The sequence below is a fragment of the Pelophylax lessonae genome (genome assembly GCF_965119305.1).
Source record: "Pelophylax lessonae genome assembly, chromosome: 12".
Classification (NCBI taxonomy): Eukaryota; Metazoa; Chordata; class Amphibia; order Anura; family Ranidae; genus Pelophylax; species Pelophylax lessonae.
Genome location: NC_138779.1, coordinates 60,871,543 through 60,895,688, shown reverse-complemented (window position 1 = coordinate 60,895,688; position 24,146 = coordinate 60,871,543). Strand labels below are relative to the sequence as shown.

Sequence of the window (24,146 nt, the reverse complement as noted above, 5' to 3'; positions counted from 1 at the left end):
TGCGGGTGGCAGAAGGGGGTTCCATCCCCCTCCAGCCGCCTCTTCGGTCCCATCGTGGAGGCCGGGAGCGATGCGGCCAGCAACAATGGCTGCCCTGTTCAGAGAGAGAGGAACTGACGTCATTCCCCCCTCTCTGTAACCATGGAAACGGGGAGCGATGATTAACCACTTCTGGACCGGAAGATTTTGCTGCTTAATGACAAGGTTCTATTTTGCGATTTGGCACTGCGTTGCTTTAACTTACATATGTGCAGTCGTGCGATGCTGTACCCAAACGAAACTGATGTCTTTTTTTCCCCACAAACAGAGCTTTCTTTTGGTGGTATTTGATCACCTGTGCAATTTTTATTTTTTGCGCTATAAACAAAAAAATAGCGACAATTTTGAAAAAAAATATATATTTTTCACTTTCTGCTATATAACATTCCAAAAAAAAAAAATGTTTTAACCTTTTAGACCAATTTGTGTTCTGCTACATATTTTTGGTTAAAAAAAGATCGCAATAAACAAATTTTGATTGGTTTGCGCAAAAGTTATCATGTTTACTAACTACGGGAAAGATTTATGTCATTTTTTATTGTTTTCTTTTTTTTTACTAGTAATGGTGGCGATCTACGATTTTATGCAGGACTGCATGCTAAAAATATTCACTGTTACTGTAATAATGCCATTGCCAGGGAATTTGGGACACTGTGGGTGGGTGGTGGTGAACGGGGACACTGTGAGTGGGTGGTGGTGATTGGGGACACTGTGAGAGGGTGGTGGTGATTGGGGACACTGAGTGGGTGGTGGTGATTTGGGACACTGTGAGTGGGTGGTGGTGATTGGGGACACTGTGAGTGGGTGGTGGTGATTGGGGACACTGTGAGTGGGTGGTGGTGATTGGGGACACTGTGAGTGGGTGGTGGTTATTAGCAGTGTTGCTCATCTTACTTTAAAAAAGTAATTAGTTACAGTTATAAATGACTTCTACCAAAAAGTAATTGAGTTAGTGACTCAGTTACCACATTGAAAAAGTAATTAGTTACTCAGCAAAGTAACTGCGACTTTTTTTTACTATTCTATAATGCAATTACGTTCTATAAGATCTTTAATAGTGGTGGCGGTGTGGCACACTGTGGGGGTCTGAGTCCTGAGTCCTCCTAACTGTGAGTAACTGTATTTTGTTTTGTTTTTTGGTACCTGCTGCCTGAAATGGCGGTGGCAGTGTGGTGGTGGTGTGGCACACTGGTGGTGGTGGCGGTGTGGTACACTGGTGGTGGTGGCGGTGTGGCACACTGGTGGTGGTGGCGGTGTGGAACACTGGTGGTGGCGGTGTGGCACACTGGTACTGGGACACTAGAGCAGGGTCCCCATAGATCCCACTTTAGAGCAGGCCAGGGTCATCATCAATCCCCCTTTAGAGCAGGGTCCCCATAGATCCCCCTTTAGAACAGACCAGGGTCCCCATAGATCCCCCTTTAGAGCAGGGTCCCCATAAATCCCCCTTTAGAGCAGGGTCCCCCAAAGATCCCCTTTAGAGCAGGCCATGCTCCCCATAGATCCCCCTTTAGGGAGGGGTCCCCATAGATCCCCCTTTAGAGCAGGGTCCCCATGGATCTATGGGGACCCTGCTCTAAAAGGGGATTATGAGGACTCTTTTCTAAGGGTGAATCTATGGGGGGCCTTCTCTAAAGGGGGATCTATGGGGACCCTGCTCTAAAGGGGGATCTAGGGGGACCAAGTTCTAAAGGGGATCTATAAGGGACCCTGCTCTAAAGGGGGATCTATGGCACAGATCCCTCTTTAGAACAGGGTCGCCATAGATCCATCTTTAGAGCAGGCCAGCGTCCCCAAAGTTCCCCCATAGATTCTCCTTTAGAGCAGGCCAGGCAGGGTCACCCATATATCCCACTTTAGAGCAGGCCAGGCAGGGTCCCCCATATATCCCACTTTAGAGCAGGCAAGGCAGAGTCCCCCAAAGATCTCCTTTAATGATTGTTTTTAAAGTTCTGGTTTTGCTGTTATAGGAGGACACACACTCACAGTGCAGAACGAATGAAGAGTTGACTTACATCTCTCATGAGAAGCTGGGACCCGGGCGGGTTGGACACACTGTGCAATGCTGAGACCGGCGGCGGGCATGGCAGGCACGGGCAGCAGGTTAGAGGAAGAACTTGGAAGTTGCTTCCGTTATCCTTCTCTGAGTCCTCCGCTCTGAAGGACTCAGAGCCTGGGGGGCGGGGCAACCAATGCGCAAGGTGCAACTTGAGCAGTAGTGCACCTGATTGGCTAGGATACCGGCACGGTCCTACCAACCAACAGGCAGAGGCATGGGAGGTGGAAGTCAGCTGTGACTGTCACTGACTGTGCCGCCGCCGCGGACCCTGCAAAGACTGCTCACCGACACCGGTGTCCGTGTACGGACACATTGCCAATCCCTCTACCTTGTCTGAGTCTCCTCCTCTTCTCTTTCCTGTACCGCAGACAGCGGTCATAGAGGAGAGGGGGAATTACAATTACATCTACTGCCATCTAGTGGCGGTAGATGTAATCGCGGTAACGCAGCCAAAAGTAGCGGCAACGGCGTTACAGGGAGGGAACGGGTAATCAGTTAGATTACTCGTTACCCTAAAAAGTAACTGCGTTAAGTAACGCCGTTTACTTAAACGCAGTTACTTCCATCACTGGTTATTAGGGACACTGTGAGTGGGTGGTGGTGATTAGGGACACTGTGAGTGGGTGGTGGTGATTGGGGACACTGTGAGTAGGTGGTGGGGATTAGGGACACTGTGAGTGGTTGGTGGTGATTAGGGACACTGTGAGTGGGTGGTGGTGATTGGGGACACTGTGAGTGGGTGGTGGTGATTGGGGACACTGTGAATGGGTGGTGGTGATTGGGGACACTGTGAGTGGTTGGTGGTGATTAGGGACACTGTGAGTGGGTGGTGGTGATTAGGGACACTGTGAGTGGGTGGTGGTGATTGGGGACACTGTGAGTGGGTGGTGGTGATTGGGGACACTGTGAGTAGGTGGTGGTGATTGGGGACACTGTGAGTGGGTGGTGGTGATTGGGGACACTGTGAGTGGGTGGTGGTGATTGGGGACACTGTGAGTGGGTGGTGGTGATTAGGGACACTGATTGGTGACAGTATGTAAATAAAAATATCCAAAATAAAGAAAAAGAAGAGAAAGCGCCTGTAGGAGAAGTCGGCTTTGAGCACGTAGCCTGCTGATATCTCTCACTGAGGCGTCCTCTCGACGTCACATCCACCCGCTGGTGCGTTCTGGATCCACTCCAGATCGATGTGCAGAATTCCAGGGACACAATGCAGCATTCTCAGCTTCTCCTGCCAGATCTGACAGCCCCACCACTACCAACTGCTCACATGGACCAAATGACCTAAATGGTACTTACTTATGATGAGCATGCAATTATATTATCAGGGCTTCTTTTCAGCAGGAACGCCTGGGAACGCAGTTCCGGAACCTCCAGTCTGAATGTATGCAATGGCAAAGGGGTGCTGGGGTCAGTGGGGTGAGCTGAAGGGCCTATTGATGCTGGCTGCTGGGGGATCTATTGTTGCTGGAGTGAATTTGTTGTGGGCGGGGCTATTGTGATAGTGGAGGATTTATTGTTGCTTGGGTGAACTATTATTGTTGGGGGGGTCTATTGCTGCACAGGAGGATTCATTTTTGCTGGGGTGCTATAGTTGCTGGGGTCTATTGTTGCAGGGGAGGATTTATTGTTGCTGGGGGCTATAGTTGTTGGGGATCTATTGTTGCTGATTGCAGTGCTGATTGCAGGGGATCTATTTTACTGTTTTTTTTCTGTTGTTGCAGGAGAAGATTAATTGTTGCTGGGGGGGGGGGGGAGAGTTTTGTTGCCCATTCCAGGGGATCTATTTTACTGCTTTTCTAGTTATCATTAACTCCTTCCGATGCTCCCAGGCAAATCGCCTGAACATGTACGGTGCTCACTCTCGGGAGTCTAAGGGGCGAGCTCCTGCCCTCGCTGGTCAGTGGGGAAGCTGATGAATGGATCAGGCGGCTCCGATTGCCGCCTGAAACCCGCGATCGCTCCCACAGCTGACCGTTCTTCTCCCTGGAATGATCACAGAGCCCATGTGATCCTTCTATAAAGGATCACATGTCTCTATGGTCATCTCAGAAGCCACACCCCCCCCCCCCCCACAGTTAGAATCACTCCCCTAGGCTCACATTTAACCCCTCGATCACCCACAGGGTTTACCCCTTCCCTGTTAGTGTCATTATTACAGTAACTGTGCATATTTTTAGCACTGATTACTGTAGTAATGTCACTGGTACCCCCAAAAGTGTCAAAAATGTCAGTTAGGGGTCCGATCTGTCCGCCGCAATCCCGCAAAAAATCGCAGATCGCCGCCATTACTATTAAAAAAAAAAACAATAAAAATGACATAAATCTTTCCCGTAGTTAGTAGACGTGATAAATTTTGCACAAACCAATCAAAATATGCTTATTGTGATTTTATTACAAAAAATATGTAGCAGAAAACAAATTGGCCTAAAATGTTAAAAAATTTCGATTTTTAAATTTTTTTTTGGGAATGTCATATAGCAGAATGTGAAAAATATTGTTTTTTTTTCACAATCGTCGTTTTTTTGTTTATTGCGCAAAAAATAAAAATCGCACAGGTGATCAAATACCAACAAAAGAAAGCTCTATTTGTGGTAAAAAAAAAAGGGGTACAGCATCGCACGACCGCGCAATTGTCCGTTAAAATAACACAGTGCTGAATCACAAAATAGGGCCTGGTCAGGAAGGGGGTAAAATCTTCCGGGGCTGAAGTGGTAACAAATTCCATACAAATTACCTAGAACCACAACATAAAACTTGGTTCTGTATTCTCTAAAAGAGGGGGGTGTACTGGGAGGTGGGAAGAGGGTGGAACCCAAGGACGGCGCTCGGAGGTGGGTAGGGGGTGGAGACAAGAGGTGACTCACAAGAGGGGAGTACCTGCACCTATTCTCTATGCACCTAAGATATCCAGTGCATCGCCCAGTTAATTGTAATTCTCCCAGGAACAGAAAATAATAAAAAAATAAAAAAAAATTCCATTTAAAAAGGGAAAAAAATGGCAGGACCAGAGATCCCAGCAGGGAACCAGATCCTTACTCCTGACTAGGCATAAATAACTGAGATCCTATAGCAGGAAGTGGGAAGTAAACCCCCTAGGACTGCCCTAGGGGCGTAGTCAAATTTGTTTCCGCCTGGTCCTACTCCTATGGAGAGAAGCATAACCCAAGGGTCAAAGAAGATATGGAACTGTGTCCATCAATAAACGAAAGAGAAAATTGGGGTAACTTTACTGTTTCGTTTTTTTTTAAATTCATGAATATTTATTTTCCTGATAAAATTGCGTTTGAAAAACCGCTGTGCAAATACCGTGTGACATAAAAAAATTGCAACACACACCATTTATTTTCTATAGGGTATCGGCTAAAAAAAAATATATAATGTTTGGGGGTTCAAATTTTTTACTTGTAGGAGCGAAGTGTCAGAATAGGTTTGGGAAGGAGGTGGTTAAAGTGAAAGTCTCAGGTTTTTTTTGTTAAAAATAACAAGCATGTAATACTTACCTCCTCTGTGCAGTTGGTTTTGCACCGAGCAGCCCAGATCCTCCTCTTCTTGGGTCCCTCTTCGACTCTCCTGGCCCCTCCCCCAGTGTAAAAATAAAAAAAATGTAAATAAAATAAACAACAAAAAATTAAAACGCCCCTGCCCCGTCGTGCTCGCAGACAGAAGCGAACGCATACCTAGGTCACATCCACGTATGTAAACGACGCTCAAATCACACATGTGGGTTATCCTAGCGAATGTTAGAGTGAAAGCAATAATTCTAGCACTGGACCCCCTCTGTAACTCTAAACTGGTAATCTAAAAATTTTTAAAGCACAGCCTATGGAGATTTTTAGGTACTGAACTTTGGCACCATTCCATGAGTGTGGGCAATTTTAAAGCGTAACATGTTATGAATCTATTTACTCAAACTAGCATCATCTTTCATATTATACAAAAAAATTTGCCCACTTTACAGTTTTGTTTTTTTACTGTTTTTTTTTTTTTTTTTTTTAATTCATGAAAGGATTTTTTTTTCCCCCAAAAAATAGTGTTTTTAAAATTGTTTGTGCAAATACCGTGTGACATAAAAAATAGCAATGACCACCATTTTATTCCATAGGGTCTCTGCTAATATATATATAATGTTTGGGGGTTCTGAGTAATTTGCTAGCAAAAAAAATGCTGATTTTTACATGTAGGAGAGGAATGATAGAATTTGCCCGGTATGGAAGTGGTTGATAAAATAATAAACATTATTATATTATTATAATGATACAGGATTTAGTGCAACATATAAATCCAATTATTTTTTTTCTAAAAATCTTGATTTTATTATCACCTAAATTCTCATTAAAACAATCTATAAAGGAGTTATTTTTGTTGTTGTTACAGAAGAGCTCAACATTTGCATCAAGAAATTAAATACACATTCACATGAATTAAGGTGGTTTTAAAGGATAAACTTTTTTAAAAATAATATACATTATTATATTATTATTATTATTATGATTATACAGGATTTAGTGACAACAGTTTGCGCAGCGCTATACAACGTTAGGGCAACACGTTATACTTACCTGCTCTATGCAATGGTACTGCACAGAGCAGCCCCGATCCTCCTCCTCTGACGCCCCCTGCTGGTGCTCTCCAGTGCTGCCAAGGTGTGTGAAAGTGCACAGCCGCACGACCGTTTCCATCTGGCAGCCAACAGTGTGTAAACCCCCCCCCCACCCTACTGCTGCTGACGTATGGCGTATGTCAGCGGCAGTAAAAGGGTTAATCACCATCCCCAAACAGCTCTCCTCCATGTACAGTAAACCCCCCTCCATTGCGGGGGTTACGTTCCGGACCCAGCCGTGAAAAGTGAAAATCCGCGAAATAGAAAAACCCTATTAAAATGCATTGTAGGCATGTTTTTTTTACTGTCACTGTACGTGTAAAAGCATTTTAAGGTCTTTAAACACACTTTTAAAACAATAGAAACTCATTTAAACACATAAAAGATACTGAGAGGCATAGCAAGAGCTACGGAAAACACAAAAATATTTCATTTTTAATGATTTATATAGTAAAATAACATTACAAAAAAAAACGCAACATATCGGGACCTCAAAAACTGAACCGCGATGGAGCGGGGGTTTACTGTACACCCCATGGAAGCGCAATGTAAATGACAGCCAGGAGGGGGCAGGATTTTTGATTAAAAATATCTGATAATCTCTGTGAATTGATAGAAGGAATACAGACCCTCCGATCATTCCCAGCTGAGGAAGGAACCATCTAATTCTCTGATCAGACCTGCCGTTGCCATGGTGCCGCACGTGGTCAGTTACAGCAGCAGCTGTTTGAAAACAGGCTGGTTGGGGCGGAGTGCTGCCATAAGCACACTGGTGACAGTTATCAGTTAGCTGGATGCACCTGCTCATTTGCATATCTTCGCAAAGGATTCTGGGTAATGGGTTTTGTCAGCTCAGGGTTGGTAGAATGCAAATAATTTGGGTTTCTGGACGGTTTATAGAGCTGGAAGGATTGGGAAGTGATACACAAGCCAATAAGAAAGATTTTAATGTTGGTTTCAAATTTGTCTCCATAAGTTGGAAAGCTTTGTAAATGGGGGGGCATATATACAATATTGGTTTCGTTAGTATTTAGTGCAGTTGGTAGAGCATGGGCTGTGGTTGGCAGATACAGTGTAAGCTATGGTGAAATCATACCATGTGCAAACACAGAAATTGTAGCACAATGCCCAGCAGCAACTCAGTGCACCAGAAAGCCATGGTGGAATGAAATGATACCATGTGCAAGCACAGAAGTTGGAAGGCAATTCTCCCAGTGACTCAGCGCATCGGAAAGCCATGGTGGAATGAAATGATACCATGTGCAAGCACAGAAGTTGGAAGGCAATTCTCCCAGTGACTCAGCGCATCGGAAAGCCATGGTGGAATGAAATGATACCATGTGCAAGCACAGAAGTTGGAAGGCAATTCTCCCAGTGACTCAGCGCATTGGAAAGCCATGGTGGAATGAAATGATACCATGTGCAAGCACAGAAGTTGGAGCACAATGCTCAGCAGCAACTCAGTGCACCAGAAAGCCATGGTGGAATGATACCATGTACAAGCACACGAGTTGGAGGACAACGCCCAGTCAACTCAGCGCACCAAAGAGCACAGAAAAGGGGCCCCAAAATCCAAGTCTCACTCAGCGCATCAGAAAGCCATGGTGGAATGAAATGATACCATGTGCAAGCACAGAAGTTGGAGCACAATGCTCAGCAGCAACTCAGTGCACCAGAAAGCCATGGTGGAATGATACCATGTACAAAGCACACGAGTTGGAGGACAACGCCCAGTCAACTCAGCGCACCAAAGAGCACAGAAAAGGGGCCCCAAAATCCAAGTCTCCACCCGGATGTCGTCTCACCTCCTGCCCAAGTTTTTAAAACCACAAAAGCCTTTTTCCTGTTTTTTTTTTTCCAAATGCACATTTTAGAGCTGATGAATATTTAACCACTTCCCACTAAAGGACTTTCCTGTACGTCTTTGGGTTTCAATGGTTATACTGGGATGATGCCTGCACCTACATCCATTATCCCGGTACCATTGTTTACAGCAGGAGATTCTCTACAATGCAGAAGTGATCCAGGTGGCGAATTAGCCACTCAATCACTTCTGCGGGTGGCAGAAGGGGGTTCCATCCCCCTCCAGCCGCCTCTTCGGTCCCATCGTGGAGGCCGGGAGCGATGCGGCCAGCAACAATGGCTGCCCTGTTCAGAGAGAGAGGAACTGACGTCATTCCCCCCTCTCTGTAACCATGGAAACGGGGAGCGATGATTAACCACTTCTGGACCGGAAGATTTTGCTGCTTAATGACAAGGTTCTATTTTGCGATTTGGCACTGCGTTGCTTTAACTTACATATGTGCAGTCGTGCGATGCTGTACCCAAACGAAACTGATGTCTTTTTTTCCCCACAAACAGAGCTTTCTTTTGGTGGTATTTGATCACCTGTGCAATTTTTATTTTTTGCGCTATAAACAAAAAAATAGCGACAATTTTGAAAAAAAATATATATTTTTCACTTTCTGCTATATAACATTCCAAAAAAAAAAAATGTTTTAACCTTTTAGACCAATTTGTGTTCTGCTACATATTTTTGGTTAAAAAAAGATCGCAATAAACAAATTTTGATTGGTTTGCGCAAAAGTTATCATGTTTACTAACTACGGGAAAGATTTATGTCATTTTTTATTGTTTTCTTTTTTTTTACTAGTAATGGTGGCGATCTACGATTTTATGCAGGACTGCATGCTAAAAATATTCACTGTTACTGTAATAATGCCATTGCCAGGGAATTTGGGACACTGTGGGTGGGTGGTGGTGAACGGGGACACTGTGAGTGGGTGGTGGTGATTGGGGACACTGTGAGAGGGTGGTGGTGATTGGGGACACTGAGTGGGTGGTGGTGATTTGGGACACTGTGAGTGGGTGGTGGTGATTGGGGACACTGTGAGTGGGTGGTGGTGATTGGGGACACTGTGAGTGGGTGGTGGTGATTGGGGACACTGTGAGTGGGTGGTGGTTATTAGCAGTGTTGCTCATCTTACTTTAAAAAAGTAATTAGTTACAGTTATAAATGACTTCTACCAAAAAGTAATTGAGTTAGTGACTCAGTTACCACATTGAAAAAGTAATTAGTTACTCAGCAAAGTAACTGCGACTTTTTTTTACTATTCTATAATGCAATTACGTTCTATAAGATCTTTAATAGTGGTGGCGGTGTGGCACACTGTGGGGGTCTGAGTCCTGAGTCCTCCTAACTGTGAGTAACTGTATTTTGTTTTGTTTTTTGGTACCTGCTGCCTGAAATGGCGGTGGCAGTGTGGTGGTGGTGTGGCACACTGGTGGTGGTGGCGGTGTGGTACACTGGTGGTGGTGGCGGTGTGGCACACTGGTGGTGGTGGCGGTGTGGAACACTGGTGGTGGCGGTGTGGCACACTGGTACTGGGACACTAGAGCAGGGTCCCCATAGATCCCACTTTAGAGCAGGCCAGGGTCATCATCAATCCCCCTTTAGAGCAGGGTCCCCATAGATCCCCCTTTAGAACAGACCAGGGTCCCCATAGATCCCCCTTTAGAGCAGGGTCCCCATAAATCCCCCTTTAGAGCAGGGTCCCCCAAAGATCCCCTTTAGAGCAGGCCATGCTCCCCATAGATCCCCCTTTAGGGAGGGGTCCCCATAGATCCCCCTTTAGAGCAGGGTCCCCATAGATCTATGGGGACCCTGCTCTAAAAGGGGATTATGAGGACTCTTTTCTAAGGGTGAATCTATGGGGGCCCTTCTCTAAAGGGGGATCTATGGGGACCCTGCTCTAAAGGGGGATTTATGAGGACCCTGCTCTCAAGGGGGATCTATGAGGAACCCTTTCTAAGGGGGATCTATGGGGACCCTTCTCTAAAGGGAGATCTATGGGGACCCTGCTCTAAAGGGGGATTTATGAGGACCCTGCTCTCAAGGGGGATCTATGAGGAACCCTTTCTAAGGGGGATCTATGGGAACCCTTCTCTAAAGGGGGATCTATGGGGACCCTGCTCTAAAGGGGGATTTATGGGGACCCTGCTCTAAAGGGGGATCTATGAGTACCCTGCTCCAAAGGGGGATCTATAGGGCCCCAGGGCCTGTTCTAAAGGGGATCTAGGGGGACCAAGTTCTAAAGGGGATCTATAAGGGACCCTGCTCTAAAGGGGGATCTATGGCACAGATCCCTCTTTAGAACAGGGTCGCCATAGATCCATCTTTAGAGCAGGCCAGCGTCCCCAAAGTTCCCCCATAGATTCTCCTTTAGAGCAGGCCAGGCAGGGTCCCCCATATATCCCACTTTAGAGCAGGCCAGGCAGGGTCCCCCATATATCCCACTTTAGAGCAGGCAAGGCAGAGTCCCCCAAAGATCTCCTTTAATGATTGTTTTTAAAGTTCTGGTTTTGCTGTTATAGGAGGACACACACTCACAGTGCAGAACGAATGAAGAGTTGACTTACATCTCTCATGAGAAGCTGGGACCCGGGCGGGTTGGACACACTGTGCAATGCTGAGACCGGCGGCGGGCATGGCAGGCACGGGCAGCAGGTTAGAGGAAGAACTTGGAAGTTGCTTCCGTTATCCTTCTCTGAGTCCTCCGCTCTGAAGGACTCAGAGCCTGGGGGGCGGGGCAACCAATGCGCAAGGTGCAACTTGAGCAGTAGTGCACCTGATTGGCTAGGATACCGGCACGGTCCTACCAACCAACAGGCAGAGGCATGGGAGGTGGAAGTCAGCTGTGACTGTCACTGACTGTGCCGCCGCCGCGGACCCTGCAAAGACTGCTCACCGACACCGGTGTCCGTGTACGGACACATTGCCAATCCCTGTACCTTGTCTGAGTCTCCTCCTCTTCTCTTTCCTGTACCGCAGACAGCGGTCATAGAGGAGAGGGGGAATTACAATTACATCTACTGCCATCTAGTGGCGGTAGATGTAATTGCGGTAACGCAGCCAAAAGTAGCGGCAACGGCGTTACAGGAGGGAACGGGTAATCAGTTAGATTACTCGTTACCCTAAAAAGTAACTGCGTTAAGTAACGCCGTTTACTTAAACGCAGTTACTTCCATCACTGGTTATTAGGGACACTGTGAGTGGGTGGTGGTGATTAGGGACACTGTGAGTGGGTGGTGGTGATTAGGGACACTGTGAGTGGGTGGTGATGATTGGGGACACTGTGAGTGGGTGGTGGTGATTGGGGACACTGTGAGTGGGTGGTGGTGATTGGGGACACTGTGAGTAGGTGGTGGTGATTGGGGACACTGTGAGTGGGTGGTGGTGATTGGGGACACTGTGAGTGGGTGGTGGTGATTGGGGACACTGTGAGTGGGTGGTGGTGATTAGGGACACTGATTGGTGACAGTATGTAAATAAAAATATCCAAAATAAAGAAAAAGAAGAGAAAGCGCCTGTAGGAGAAGTCGGCTTTGAGCACGTAGCCTGCTGATATCTCTCACTGAGGCGTCCTCTCGACGTCACATCCACCCGCTGGTGCGTTCTGGATCCACTCCAGATCGATGTGCAGAATTCCAGGGACACAATGCAGCATTCTCAGCTTCTCCTGCCAGATCTGACAGCCCCACCACTACCAACTGCTCACATGGACCAAATGACCTAAATGGTACTTACTTATGATGAGCATGCAATTATATTATCAGGGCTTCTTTTCAGCGGGAACGCCTGGGAACGCAGTTCCGGAACCTCCAGTCTGAATGTATGCAATGGCAAAGGGGTGCTGGGGTCAGTGGGGTGAGCTGAAGGGCCTATTGATGCTGGCTGCTGGGGGATCTATTGTTGCTGGAGTGAATTTGTTGTGGGCGGGGCTATTGTGATAGTGGAGGATTTATTGTTGCTTGGGTGAACTATTATTGTTGGGGGGGTCTATTGCTGCACAGGAGGATTCATTTTTGCTGGGGTGCTATAGTTGCTGGGGTCTATTGTTGCAGGGGAGGATTTATTGTTGCTGGGGGCTATAGTTGTTGGGGATCTATTGTTGCTGATTGCAGTGCTGATTGCAGGGGATCTATTTTACTGTTTTTTTCTGTTGTTGCAGGAGAAGATTAATTGTTGCTGGGGGGGGGGGGGGAGAGTTTTGTTGCCCATTCCAGGGGATCTATTTTACTGCTTTTCTAGTTATCATTAACTCCTTCCGATGCTCCCAGGCAAATCGCCTGAACATGTACGGTGCTCACTCTCGGGAGTCTAAGGGGCGAGCTCCTGCCCTCGCTGGTCAGTGGGGAAGCTGATGAATGGATCAGGCGGCTCCGATTGCCGCCTGAAACCCGCGATCGCTCCCACAGCTGACCGTTCTTCTCCCTGGAATGATCACAGAGCCCATGTGATCCTTCTATAAAGGATCACATGTCTCTATGGTCATCTCAGAAGCCACACCCCCCCCCCCCACAGTTAGAATCACTCCCCTAGGCTCACATTTAACCCCTTGATCACCCACAGGGTTTACCCCTTCCCTGTTAGTGTCATTATTTCAGTAACTGTGCATATTTTTAGCACTGATTACTGTAGTAATGTCACTGGTACCCCCAAAAGTGTCAAAAATGTCAGTTAGGGGTCCGATCTGTCCGCCGCAATCCCGCAAAAAATCGCAGATCGCCGCCATTACTATTAAAAAAAAAAACAATAAAAATGACATAAATCTTTCCCGTAGTTAGTAGACGTGATAAATTTTGCACAAACCAATCGAAATATGCTTATTGTGATTTTATTACAAAAAATATGTAGCAGAAAACAAATTGGCCTAAAATGTTAAAAAATTTTGATTTTTAAATTTTTTTTTGGGAATGTCATATAGCAGAATGTGAAAAATATTGTTTTTTTTCACAATCGTCGTTTTTTTGTTTATTGCGCAAAAAATAAAAATCGCACAGGTGATCAAATACCAACAAAAGAAAGCTCTATTTGTGGTAAAAAAAAAGGGGTACAGCATCGCACGACCGCGCAATTGTCCGTTAAAATAACACAGTGCTGAATCACAAAATAGGGCCTGGTCAGGAAGGGGGTAAAATCTTCCGGGGCTGAAGTGGTAACAAATTCCATACAAATTACCTAGAACCACAACATAAAACTTGGTTCTGTATTCTCTAAAAGAGGGGGGTGTACTGGGAGGTGGGAAGAGGGTGGAACCCAAGGACGGCGCTCGGAGGTGGGTAGGGGGTGGAGACAAGAGGTGACTCACAAGAGGGGAGTACCTGCACCTATTCTCTATGCACCTAAGATATCCAGTGCATCGCCCAGTTAATTGTAATTCTCCCAGGAACAGAAAATAATAAAAAAATAAAAAAAAATTCCATTTAAAAAGGGAAAAAAATGGCAGGAGCAGAGATCCCAGCAGGGAACCAGATCCTTACTCCTGACTAGGCAGAAATAACTGAGATCCTATAGCAGGAAGTGGGAAGTAAACCCCCTAGGACTGCCCTAGGGGCGTAGTCAAATTTGTTTCCGCCTGGTCCTACTCCTATGGAGAGAAGCATAACCCAAGGGTCAAAGAAGATATGGAACTGTGTCCATCAATAAACGAAAGAGAAAATTGGGGTAACTTTACTGTTTCGTTTTTTTTTTAATTCATGAATATTTATTTTCCTGATAAAATTGCGTTTGAAAAACCGCTGTGCAGATACCGTGTGACATAAAAAAAATTGCAACACACACCATTTATTTTCTATAGGGTATCGGCTAAAAAAAAAATATATAATGTTTGGGGGTTCAAATTTTTTACTTGTAGGAGCGAAGTGTCAGAATAGGTTTGGGAAGGAGGTGGTTAAAGTGAAAGTCTCAGGTTTTTTTTGTTAAAAATAACAAGCATGTAATACTTACCTCCTCTGTGCAGTTGGTTTTGCACCGAGCAGCCCAGATCCTCCTCTTCTTGGGTCCCTCTTCGACTCTCCTGGCCCCTCCCCCAGTGTAAAAATAAAAAAAATGTAAATAAAATAAACAACAAAAAATTAAAACGCCCCTGCCCCGTCGTGCTCGCAGACAGAAGCGAACGCATACCTAGGTCACATCCACGTATGTAAACGACGCTCAGATCACACATGTGGGTTATCCTAGCGAATGTTAGAGTGAGAGCAATAATTCTAGCACTGGACCCCCTCTGTAACTCTAAACTGGTAATCTAAAAATTTTTAAAGCACAGCCTATGGAGATTTTTAGGTACTGAACTTTGGCGCCATTCCATGAGTGTGGGCAATTTTAAAGCGTAACATGTTATGAATCTATTTACTCAAAGTAACATCATCTTTCATATTATACAAAAAAATTTGCCCACTTTACAGTTTTGTTTTTTTACTGTTTTTTTTTTTTTTTTTTTTTAATTCATGAAAGTGTTTTTTTTTCCCCAAAAAAATAGTGTTTGAAAAATTGTTTGTGCAAGTACCGTGTGACATAAAAAATAGCAATGACCACCATTTTATTCCATAGGGTCTCTGCTAATATATATATAATGTTTGGGGGTTCTGAGTAATTTGCTAGCAAAAAAAATGCTGATTTTTACATGTAGGAGAGGAATGATAGAATTTGCCCGGTATGGAAGTGGTTGATAAAATAATAAACATTATTATATTATTATTATGATACAGGATTTAGTGCAACATATAAATAGAGATGTACCGAACGGTTCGCCGGCGAACTTCGAACGTTCGCGTTTGCCGCTGCGGGCGAACATATGCGATGTTCGGTCCGCCCCCTATACATCATCATTGAGGCAAACTTTGACCCTGAACATCACAGTCAGCAGACACATTCCAGGCCAATCAGCATACCTCCCTCCCACACCCTCCCACCTCCTATAAATAAGCAAGGGCAGCATCCATTTTAGATAAAGTGTTACTGAGAGCAGGGAAAGTGCTGGTGCTGCTGTTATAGCTGGGGACAGTTCCCGGTCTTGTTAGCCAGTGTTCTTGGTACACTCCTGCTGTAAGGACAGCACCCCAAAAAGCCCTTCCTAGGGCTGGTATTTGAGGTTTTTTTTTGGATATATATATATATATATATATATATATATATATATATAATCTATTGTCCCCAAAAGCCCTTTTGAGGGCTGGTATTTGTGTAATTTTTTTTTTCTGTGATATATATATATATATATATATATATATATATATATATATTGTCCCCAAAAGCCCTTTTGAGGGCTGGTATTTGTGTAATTTTTTTTGTTCTGTGATATATATATATATATATATATATATATATATATATATATATATATATATATATTGTCCCCAGAAGCCCCTTTGAGGGCTGGTATTTGAGTATTTTTTTAATATATATATATATATATATATATATATATATATGTAGCATGTCCAGAACCAGAAAAAAAAGATCATATAGGTGTAAAAGGGGTTCCCACCATCCCTGTTCTACTGAAAAATTATCTTTTTTTTCTGGTTCTGGACATGCTACAGAGCTGAAACTTCACAGGTACACTTTTTAGACCCCCTAGACACTAAATCACACAAAAAAAAGTTCTTAAAAATTGACATTTTTGATAGAGAGCCAATTATTGGAAAAAAAAAAAAAACAACAAAAAAAAATTTCTTTGGATTTATTGTCTGGGGGGTCTAAAAAGTGTACCTGTGAAGTTTCAACTCTGTAGCATGTCCAGAACCAGAAAAAAAAATAGAATCAGGGTTAGGGCTAGGGTTAGGGTTAGGGCTAGGGTTAGGGTCAGGGCTAAGGTTAGGGTTATTTTTAGTGCTTAGGGTTAGAGTTAGAGGGGTAGGGGTAGGGCTACTAACTCTAACCCTAAGTATCTTACCGTAACCCTAACCCTAGCCCCTAACACTAAACCTAACCCTAACCCTCTAACCATAACCCTAACCCTCTAACCCTAACCCTCTAAGCCTAGCCATAAAAATAACCCTAACCCTAAACCTAACCCTAACCCTAACCCTAGCCCTAACCCTAATTCGTATTTTTTTCTGGTTCCGGACATGCTACAGAGCTGAAACTTCACAGGTACACTTTTTAGACCCCCCAGATGCTAAATCCAAAGAATTCTTTTTTTTTTTTTTTTTTTAATTTTTCCAATAATTGGCTCTCTATCAAAAAATTACAATTTTTAAGAACTTTTTTTTGTGTGATCCCTCTCCGGCATGCCACAGTCCAGGTGTTTGTCCCCTTGAAACAACTTTTCCATTACTATTGTGGCCAGAAAGAGTCCCTGTGGGTTTTAAAATTCGCCTGCCTATTAAAGTCTATGGCGGTTCGCGAACATTCGCCGATGTTCGCGTTCGCCGTTCGCGAACAGCGAATTTTATGTTCGCGACATCACTAAAGAAGATTTGGTGCTGAACAGAGATATAGAAGACCTACATAAAGATATTTTAATAATGTAGGTAGTGAAGAGGTGGCACTCATTCAGTTTTATAACATTTATGTTCAAATCTGTTTTTGAATGTTTGGTTTTTATTTTTTAATTTTTTTTATGATGAACTAGTAAGAGATCTTAAGATCCTATTTACTAGTTAACAAGAAGTCTTTATTTTTCACCTTTTCTATATAGGAGACCTTGTTCTTTTTTTGGGTGAGCCGCTTTGTGGAGCACTCACCCAGTGCAGGACTTAAAGGTTGGTATTACCAAAGCGGGGGTAGCATACGTCTCAACTACTGGGTCTGTAGGAGCAAATTTGTGATAGAATAAATTTTCAATTATTTGTGCATTTTGAATGGCCAGTTTGGAGCTTAAAGTGTCACTAAAGGCATTTTTTGAGTTTTGGATGGAGTGTAGAGCGATTAGAACACCTGTTGGGATTTTACTGCTGCCGGTGCCCCCATTAGGGAGATTCCCCCTCTCTATTTGTTTACTGTTACCATTGAAAGCGAAAGTAAAAGAAAACCCCAAATGTTGGGTCGATCTCAGAACAGGAATAGTGGGGAAATCTTCCAATAGGGACACTAGATCTGGTGACATACTGGGATTCCCTCACTTTGGAGGGATTTGCTCTCACTTCCTGATTTGGCTATCAGACAGGAAGTGAAGAGAAATCTCCCCAATGGGACACAAAGGGCAAACTGACAGGGGATATAACATACCTCCCATCTTTCTGAGATGGGAATGAGGGACACCTATTAGTAAAAGTATGTAGACTTAGGAGACACCCCTGCATCGCCCCAATTAAAGGAGAATTGTACAAAAAAAAAAAATATTGGTTAAACCCACATGTGCATTTTTACTACTATTTCTTTACACTGGCTTTTGGAATTTACAAATGCAGCAATGTAGAAATCGGATGAAAGGTTTAGCACTGGGAAACACTTTCTAAAAGATAAATAGCGCATTTTATATTATATAGATCAGACCAAGATGAGGGACAAATGAGAAGGAAAAAGGGACAGAGGGACATTCTTCAGAATCAGGGACAGTTCCTCTAAATCAGGGACAGTTGGGAGCTATGCAGTGGTGTATTTAGCTTTGGTGCTGCCCTAGGCCTGACTAAACTTGTGCAGCCCCTAATTTAAATATGACCCACCTCTTCCTGTAAAGGCCACACCCCTTCCTGTTTATGACTCGCCCTGACACCTGTTAAACCACAGACCACAACCAGTCTATCAGTGCCCATCAGTCCAGCCTCATCAGTTCCCATAAGTTCAGACTCATCAGTGGCCCCAAGTGCAGCCTGATCAGTGGCCACTAGTGCAGCCTATGAGTGCATCATATCAGTGCAGCTTATCAGTGCCCATCAGTGCAGCCTCATCAGTGGCCATCAGTGAAGCCTATTAGTGCCCATCAGTACTGGCAGGTAGCAGTGTGACTGCTTTATGGGGGTGCCAGACTGATTTGCCCCATAGGACTGGCACTATACTAAAAGTGTAGAGCAAGCCGGTGGGGACCCTTTTCGTGTGAGAGCCAGGAGGAGGCTGTTTTTTTTCCATGTGGGGTGCAGCTTTTTTGCTGCCCCCCTGCAAAGTGCTGCCCTAGGCCTGGGCCTTGTTGGCCTAGCCCAAGATACAGCACTGGAGCTATGGATATAGTCCTCCTTGTCCTATCCAAAATAATTTGGTGACACTTTACCAGAATCCATAGAAGGTTGGTTTGTGCAACACAGCAGACTTGTTTTTTACACGCTATCTCACTTTTTATTCTTGTAGTGGAAAGCTGGCTGAGAAGGAGGAAAAGCTGAGGAAGACACTGAAAAAAGTGGTACCTTGTGATGTCACCAAAAGTAATCCTCTCCATCCACTCATTCTACCCAAAGCGGATTGTGTTCTGACCATCGGCTGCCTGGAATGTGCCTGTAAAGATGAGGTGGCTTATGGAAATGTTATCAAAAACCTCTCCTCCCTGATAAAAGTAGGAGGTCACCTTATCATTGGTAGTATATTAGGGAGCACCATATTTAGATGTGGAAACAAGCAGTTCTCTCTCATAAATCTGAGTGAAGCTTTCCTTAGAAAAGTCATCACTGATACAGGTTTTGTTATTGAGGACTTAGAAGTTCTGCCTAGAGAGTTTGACAAACCCATGTTTGATATCTGCAATCATACCTCTGGCATTTTCATCCTGGCACGCAAGGTCAAAGATGTATAAGTGAAGAATAGTTGGCAGTTCATTACTCACTACTTACCACAAGGTGGAAGCAAAGCTCTGATTTTTAAAGTAGAAAATGAATACACATTTCTAAGTATAATTTTGAAATAAAATAGTTACAAAATTGTAAAACAAATATTGTCATGGCAAAATGTATTACTCATTTTAAAATCTGGTGTAATAAATATTGATGATTTAATCTTGTAATAAACATTATGATCTATAATATACTTCTGCTAACTGTCCTGCAATGTTTCTTTTCTAAAAATATACATTTGCTAAATGAAAGCTGTTCATCACGGTGTACCAAAAAAACTAAAATTTTTATTTGACCACATTTTAACCACTTCTATACCAGAAGATTTTCACCCTTAATGATCAGGCCATTTTTTGTGATTCGGCACTGCGTTATTTTATCGAACAATTGCGCAGTCGTGCTACACTGTACACAAATAAAAATTGATGTCCGTTTTTCCCACAAATAGAGTTTTCTCTTGGTGGTATTTAACCACTTAAGCCCCGGAAGATTTTACCCCCATTCCGACCAGGGGGTATTTTGCGTTTCGGCACTGCGTGACTTTAACGGACAATTGCGCGGTCGTGCGACGCTGTATCTAAACGAATTTGGCGTCCTTTTTTTCCCACAAACAGAGGTTTCTTTTGGTGGTATTTGATCACCTGTGCGATTTTTTGATCACGCACTATAAACAAAAAAAGAGCGTAAATTTTGCAAAAATAGCAATATTTTTCACATTTTTTTATATGAAATTCCCCCCAAAAAAAATGTAAAAATCAAAATTTGTTTTATGCTACCTATGTTTGGTAAAAAAAATCGCAAAAAGCGTATTTTGATTGGTTTGCGCAAAAGTTATTGCGTTTACTAACAAAGGGAAAGATTTTTGTCATTTTTGTTGTTTTTTTTTTTAACGCATAATGGCGGCGATCTGCGATTTTTTTTGAGGTACTGTGACATTGCGGCGGACAGATCGGACCCTTGACTGACATTTTTGACACTTTTGGGGTTACCAGTGACATTACTACAGTAATCAGTGCTATACATATGCACTGTTATTGTAAAAATACACTGGTAGTGAAGGGGTTAACTTTATTTGAGAGGGAGGGGCTGTGTGTGTCTCTAGGGGCGTGCTTTCTACTGTGATTGGCTGTGGCTTCAGATGTATGAAGAGTGATCAACGGTTCTACATAGTAGAACCGTATGATCATCCTTCATACACCGGGGAGAATGACAGGCAGCTTGTTTACACAAGCCGCCTGACTTTCTCCCTCTCCCCCGACGATCGCAGAGTGACCGGCGTACATCGGGTCCGCCGGTCACACGCGCGGGGGGGTGCGTGACCGCGCGGGAGCGGGAGCGCGCCTCCGGGGGCACGCGCTCGCTCCCTAGACCCTCGCAGGCTAGCGACGTAGACCTACGTCGATTTGCCTGTGAGGGGCTGACTGCCGACGTAGATCTGCGTTAGGCAGTCGGCAAGTGGTTAAACACCTGTGCAATTTTTATTTTTTGCGCTCTAAACAAAAAAAGAGCGACAATTCTGAAAAAATATATATATATACTTTTCACTTTCTGCTATATAACATCCCAGTCCCCACGCCAAAAAAAATTAAAAATCTAATTTTTTAATCATTTGAGGCAAGTTTGTTTTCTGCTACATATTTTTGGTAAAAAAAATCCCAATAAGTGGATTTTGTTTGGTTTGCGCAAAAGGTATCACGTCTACAAACTAGGGGAAAGATCTGTCTTTTTTATTTTATTTTATTTTTTTACTAGTAATGGCAGTTCTTAGCGGGACTGCGACATTGCAGTGGACAGATCGGACCCCTAACTGACATTTTTGACACTTTATGGGGACCAGTGACATTACTAGTAATTAGTGCTAAAAATATGCACTGTCATAGGCGTGTGCACAGGGTGTGCCAGGTGTGCCCAGGCACACCCTAATCACCCTGTGTGGCGTAGATTCCCCCTGTTTAAACCCCTGATATTTCACCAAAGCCCCCTATTGGGGCTTTTTAAAAATTTGTAAAAACAAAATAAAATTGTAAAAAAATAATAAAAAATAAAATTCTACAAATAAAAGCTACTGACACCAATCTCTGCCCTACTGATGCCTCCACTGCTCTGCTGACACTGTCAGTATATATACACATTCACACACACATGTGTTTGAGCTTTGAGGTGCACACCCTAATGTGATAGGCGTACACCTATGTGCACTGTTACTGTAATGTGAGCCTAGGGGGTGTTTTCTAACCCAGGATCGCGTCCGCAAACTGCCATACAGGTATAACGATTCGCAGAAACCTGCCGCCGTATATAGGCGTTGGCTGGTCGGCAAGTCGTTAACCACTTAAAGCGGAGTTCCACCCATTTTTAATAGGTTGGAATACATAGCTGTATGTAATCCCCTTTAAAACGGCTTTTATCAATGGAAACTTTTTTTTTTTTTTTTTTTTTGCTAGTAAGTACCTTAATTTCGGCTTTATTCCTCCTCTCCTCACTTCCTGGTCCGATCGGCGATGACGTCATTCGGCGATCCGTAGTGTCTGCTGGGATGTATTCAATTCCAGAAATCTCGCAGTAGCTGTATCTGTACTGAGCCGTGCCTGCCCCGCCTCCGCCCCGCCTCCTCTCATTGAGTTGCATTGTATGAATGTATTAAGGCCGTTCTCTGCCCCGCCTTTGCCCCGCCTCCTCTTACAACTCAATGAGAGGAGGCGGGGCGGAGGCGGACCAGGAAGTGAGGAGAGGAGGAATAAAGCCGAAATTAAGGTATTTACTAGCAAAAAAAAAAAAAAAAAAAGGTTTCCATTGGTAAAAGCCATTTTAAAGGGGATTACATAGATCTAAGATTCCAAAAATGGGTGGAACTCCACTTTAAGCCCTGGAAGATTTTACCACCTTCCTGACCAGGGGGTTTTTTGCGATTTTTTACTGTGTGACTTTAACGGAGAATTGCGCGGTTGTGCGACGCTGTACCTAAACTAACTTAACGTCCTTTTTTTCCCACAAACAGAGCTTTCTTTTGGTGGTATTTGATCACCTGTGCAATTTTTTGATCATGGCTATAAAAAAAGAGCGTAAATTTTGCAAAAATAACAATATTTTTCACTTTTTTTTATATGAAATTCCCCAAAAAAATGTAAAAATCAAAAATTTTTAACATTTTTGGCCAATTTTTTTTATGCTACATATGTTTGGTAAAAAAAAATCGCAAAAAGCGTATTTTGATTGGTTTGCGCAAAAGTTATCGCGTTTACTAACAAAGGGAAAGATTTTTGTCATTTTTGGTGGTTTTTTTTTAACGAGTAATGGCGGCGATCTGCGATTTTTTTTGCGGTACTGCGACATTGCGGCGGACAGATCGGACCCTTGACTGACATTTTTGACACTTTTGGGGGTACCAGTGACATTACTAAAGTAATCAGTGCTATACATATGCACTGTTACTGTAAAAATGACACTGGCAGGGAAGGGGTTAACTGTATTGGACAGGGAGGGGTTAAGTGTGTCCTAGGGGCGTGATTCTAACTGTAGTGGGACATGGCTACTAGTGTAAAAACAGAGATCACCGGTTCTACATAGTAGAACCGTCTGATCTCCATTTTTACACAGGGGAGAATGACAGGCGGCTTGTTTACATAAGCCGCTCCGCCTTTCTCCCGCTCTACCGATGATCGTAGTGTGACCGGCGGACATCGGGTCCGCCGGTCACACGCCCGCACTCCTCCGTGAACGAGCCGAGGCGGGCGCGCGCCTCAGCGGGGCGCGCTCACCCGCTATTGGCTCAAAACCCGGTGACAGGCGAGCGACGTAGACCTACGTCACTCTGCCTGGCCGGGGCTGACTGCCGCAGTAAATATACTGTGCCCAGTCGGCAAGAGGTTAAGCTGGACACAAATTGTGCAGCTGATCAGACAAAATGTATACAATAAAGAGTCATTTTCACAATATATAAAAGACGGAATATTGTGAGCACTGCATAGTTATTATTTCTAACATTTCAAACGGGCCTTGTTTAAGAGCCCTTTCACACTGCCGCGACTTGTCAGCCTGGTCCATTGAGTAGTACAGGACCCGTTCTAATAGGAGCGACACAAGTCACTCCGACTTAGAAAAAGGGTCCTGTACTACTTTGGGGCGACCTCGGAGCGACTTGCATAGACTTCCATTATGTGAAGTCCCTGCAAGTCGCTTCGAAGTCGCGGTGCACAGCGGTGCACGCGACTTCACAGGTCGCCCCCCGAAGTCGCGTCGCCTCAGTGTGAACCGGCTCTAATTGTCAAAACCTTATCCCTGGAGCAACAAAATCAATTTATTTTTGTTCATGTTTTTTCAATATGCTAGTGAGGAAAACATAACAAAAAAAAAAAAGTGAACATCACATGGTATATGATAATTGTGCAACCATAATAAGCAAAACAGATCATGGTAAATCACATTTTATTATACTTGTATCCAAGGTGATGGATGATGGTACTAGCAAAACATGTGAAGAACAGCATTGAAGGGTATGGATAATACATGGATGTACAACAATGGCAAAGCAATGGTAACATCAGTACATGCATGTTGTTAAACAACATGAATGTCAACAATAAATACAAGTAAAATAACAATACAGTAAAATACATAATGAAACAAAATTGATGATATAAAATTGCTTCATGAAAGGCTCGACGCGTTTCGTGTAAAAACACTCATCAGGAGCAGGTGTAATTCATGTATCTAGAGAAAACGATGTATATGAATACATGTATATATGAAGAAACATGTGTATGGCTGTGAAACAGCTCAATATACCCAGCCCTTATATTGAAACTCACAAGTTTGTTCCAAGTAGAGTTGCAGGATGTGTAGAGATGTGCCATTGGAGGGTATGCCTGACACGGGAGCTGAGGGGGCAAAGCCTGCACA

The 24,146-nt window shown here is 43.9% G+C and overlaps 1 protein-coding gene across 1 annotated transcript in view; it reads left to right on the top strand.

The window, feature by feature from the left end:
• Positions 1-19,486, top strand: part of LOC309567870 (indolethylamine N-methyltransferase-like) — a 55,780-nt gene extending 36,294 nt beyond the window's left edge. Inside the window, exon 3 of the mRNA XM_082273378.1 lies at positions 18,772-19,486. Within this exon, the coding sequence (XP_082129504.1) occupies positions 18,772-19,210 (439 nt within the window). The 3' untranslated portion in view covers positions 19,211-19,486. The remainder of the gene's footprint in view (positions 1-18,771) is intronic.
• Positions 19,487-24,146: the final 4,660 nt, after the last annotated feature.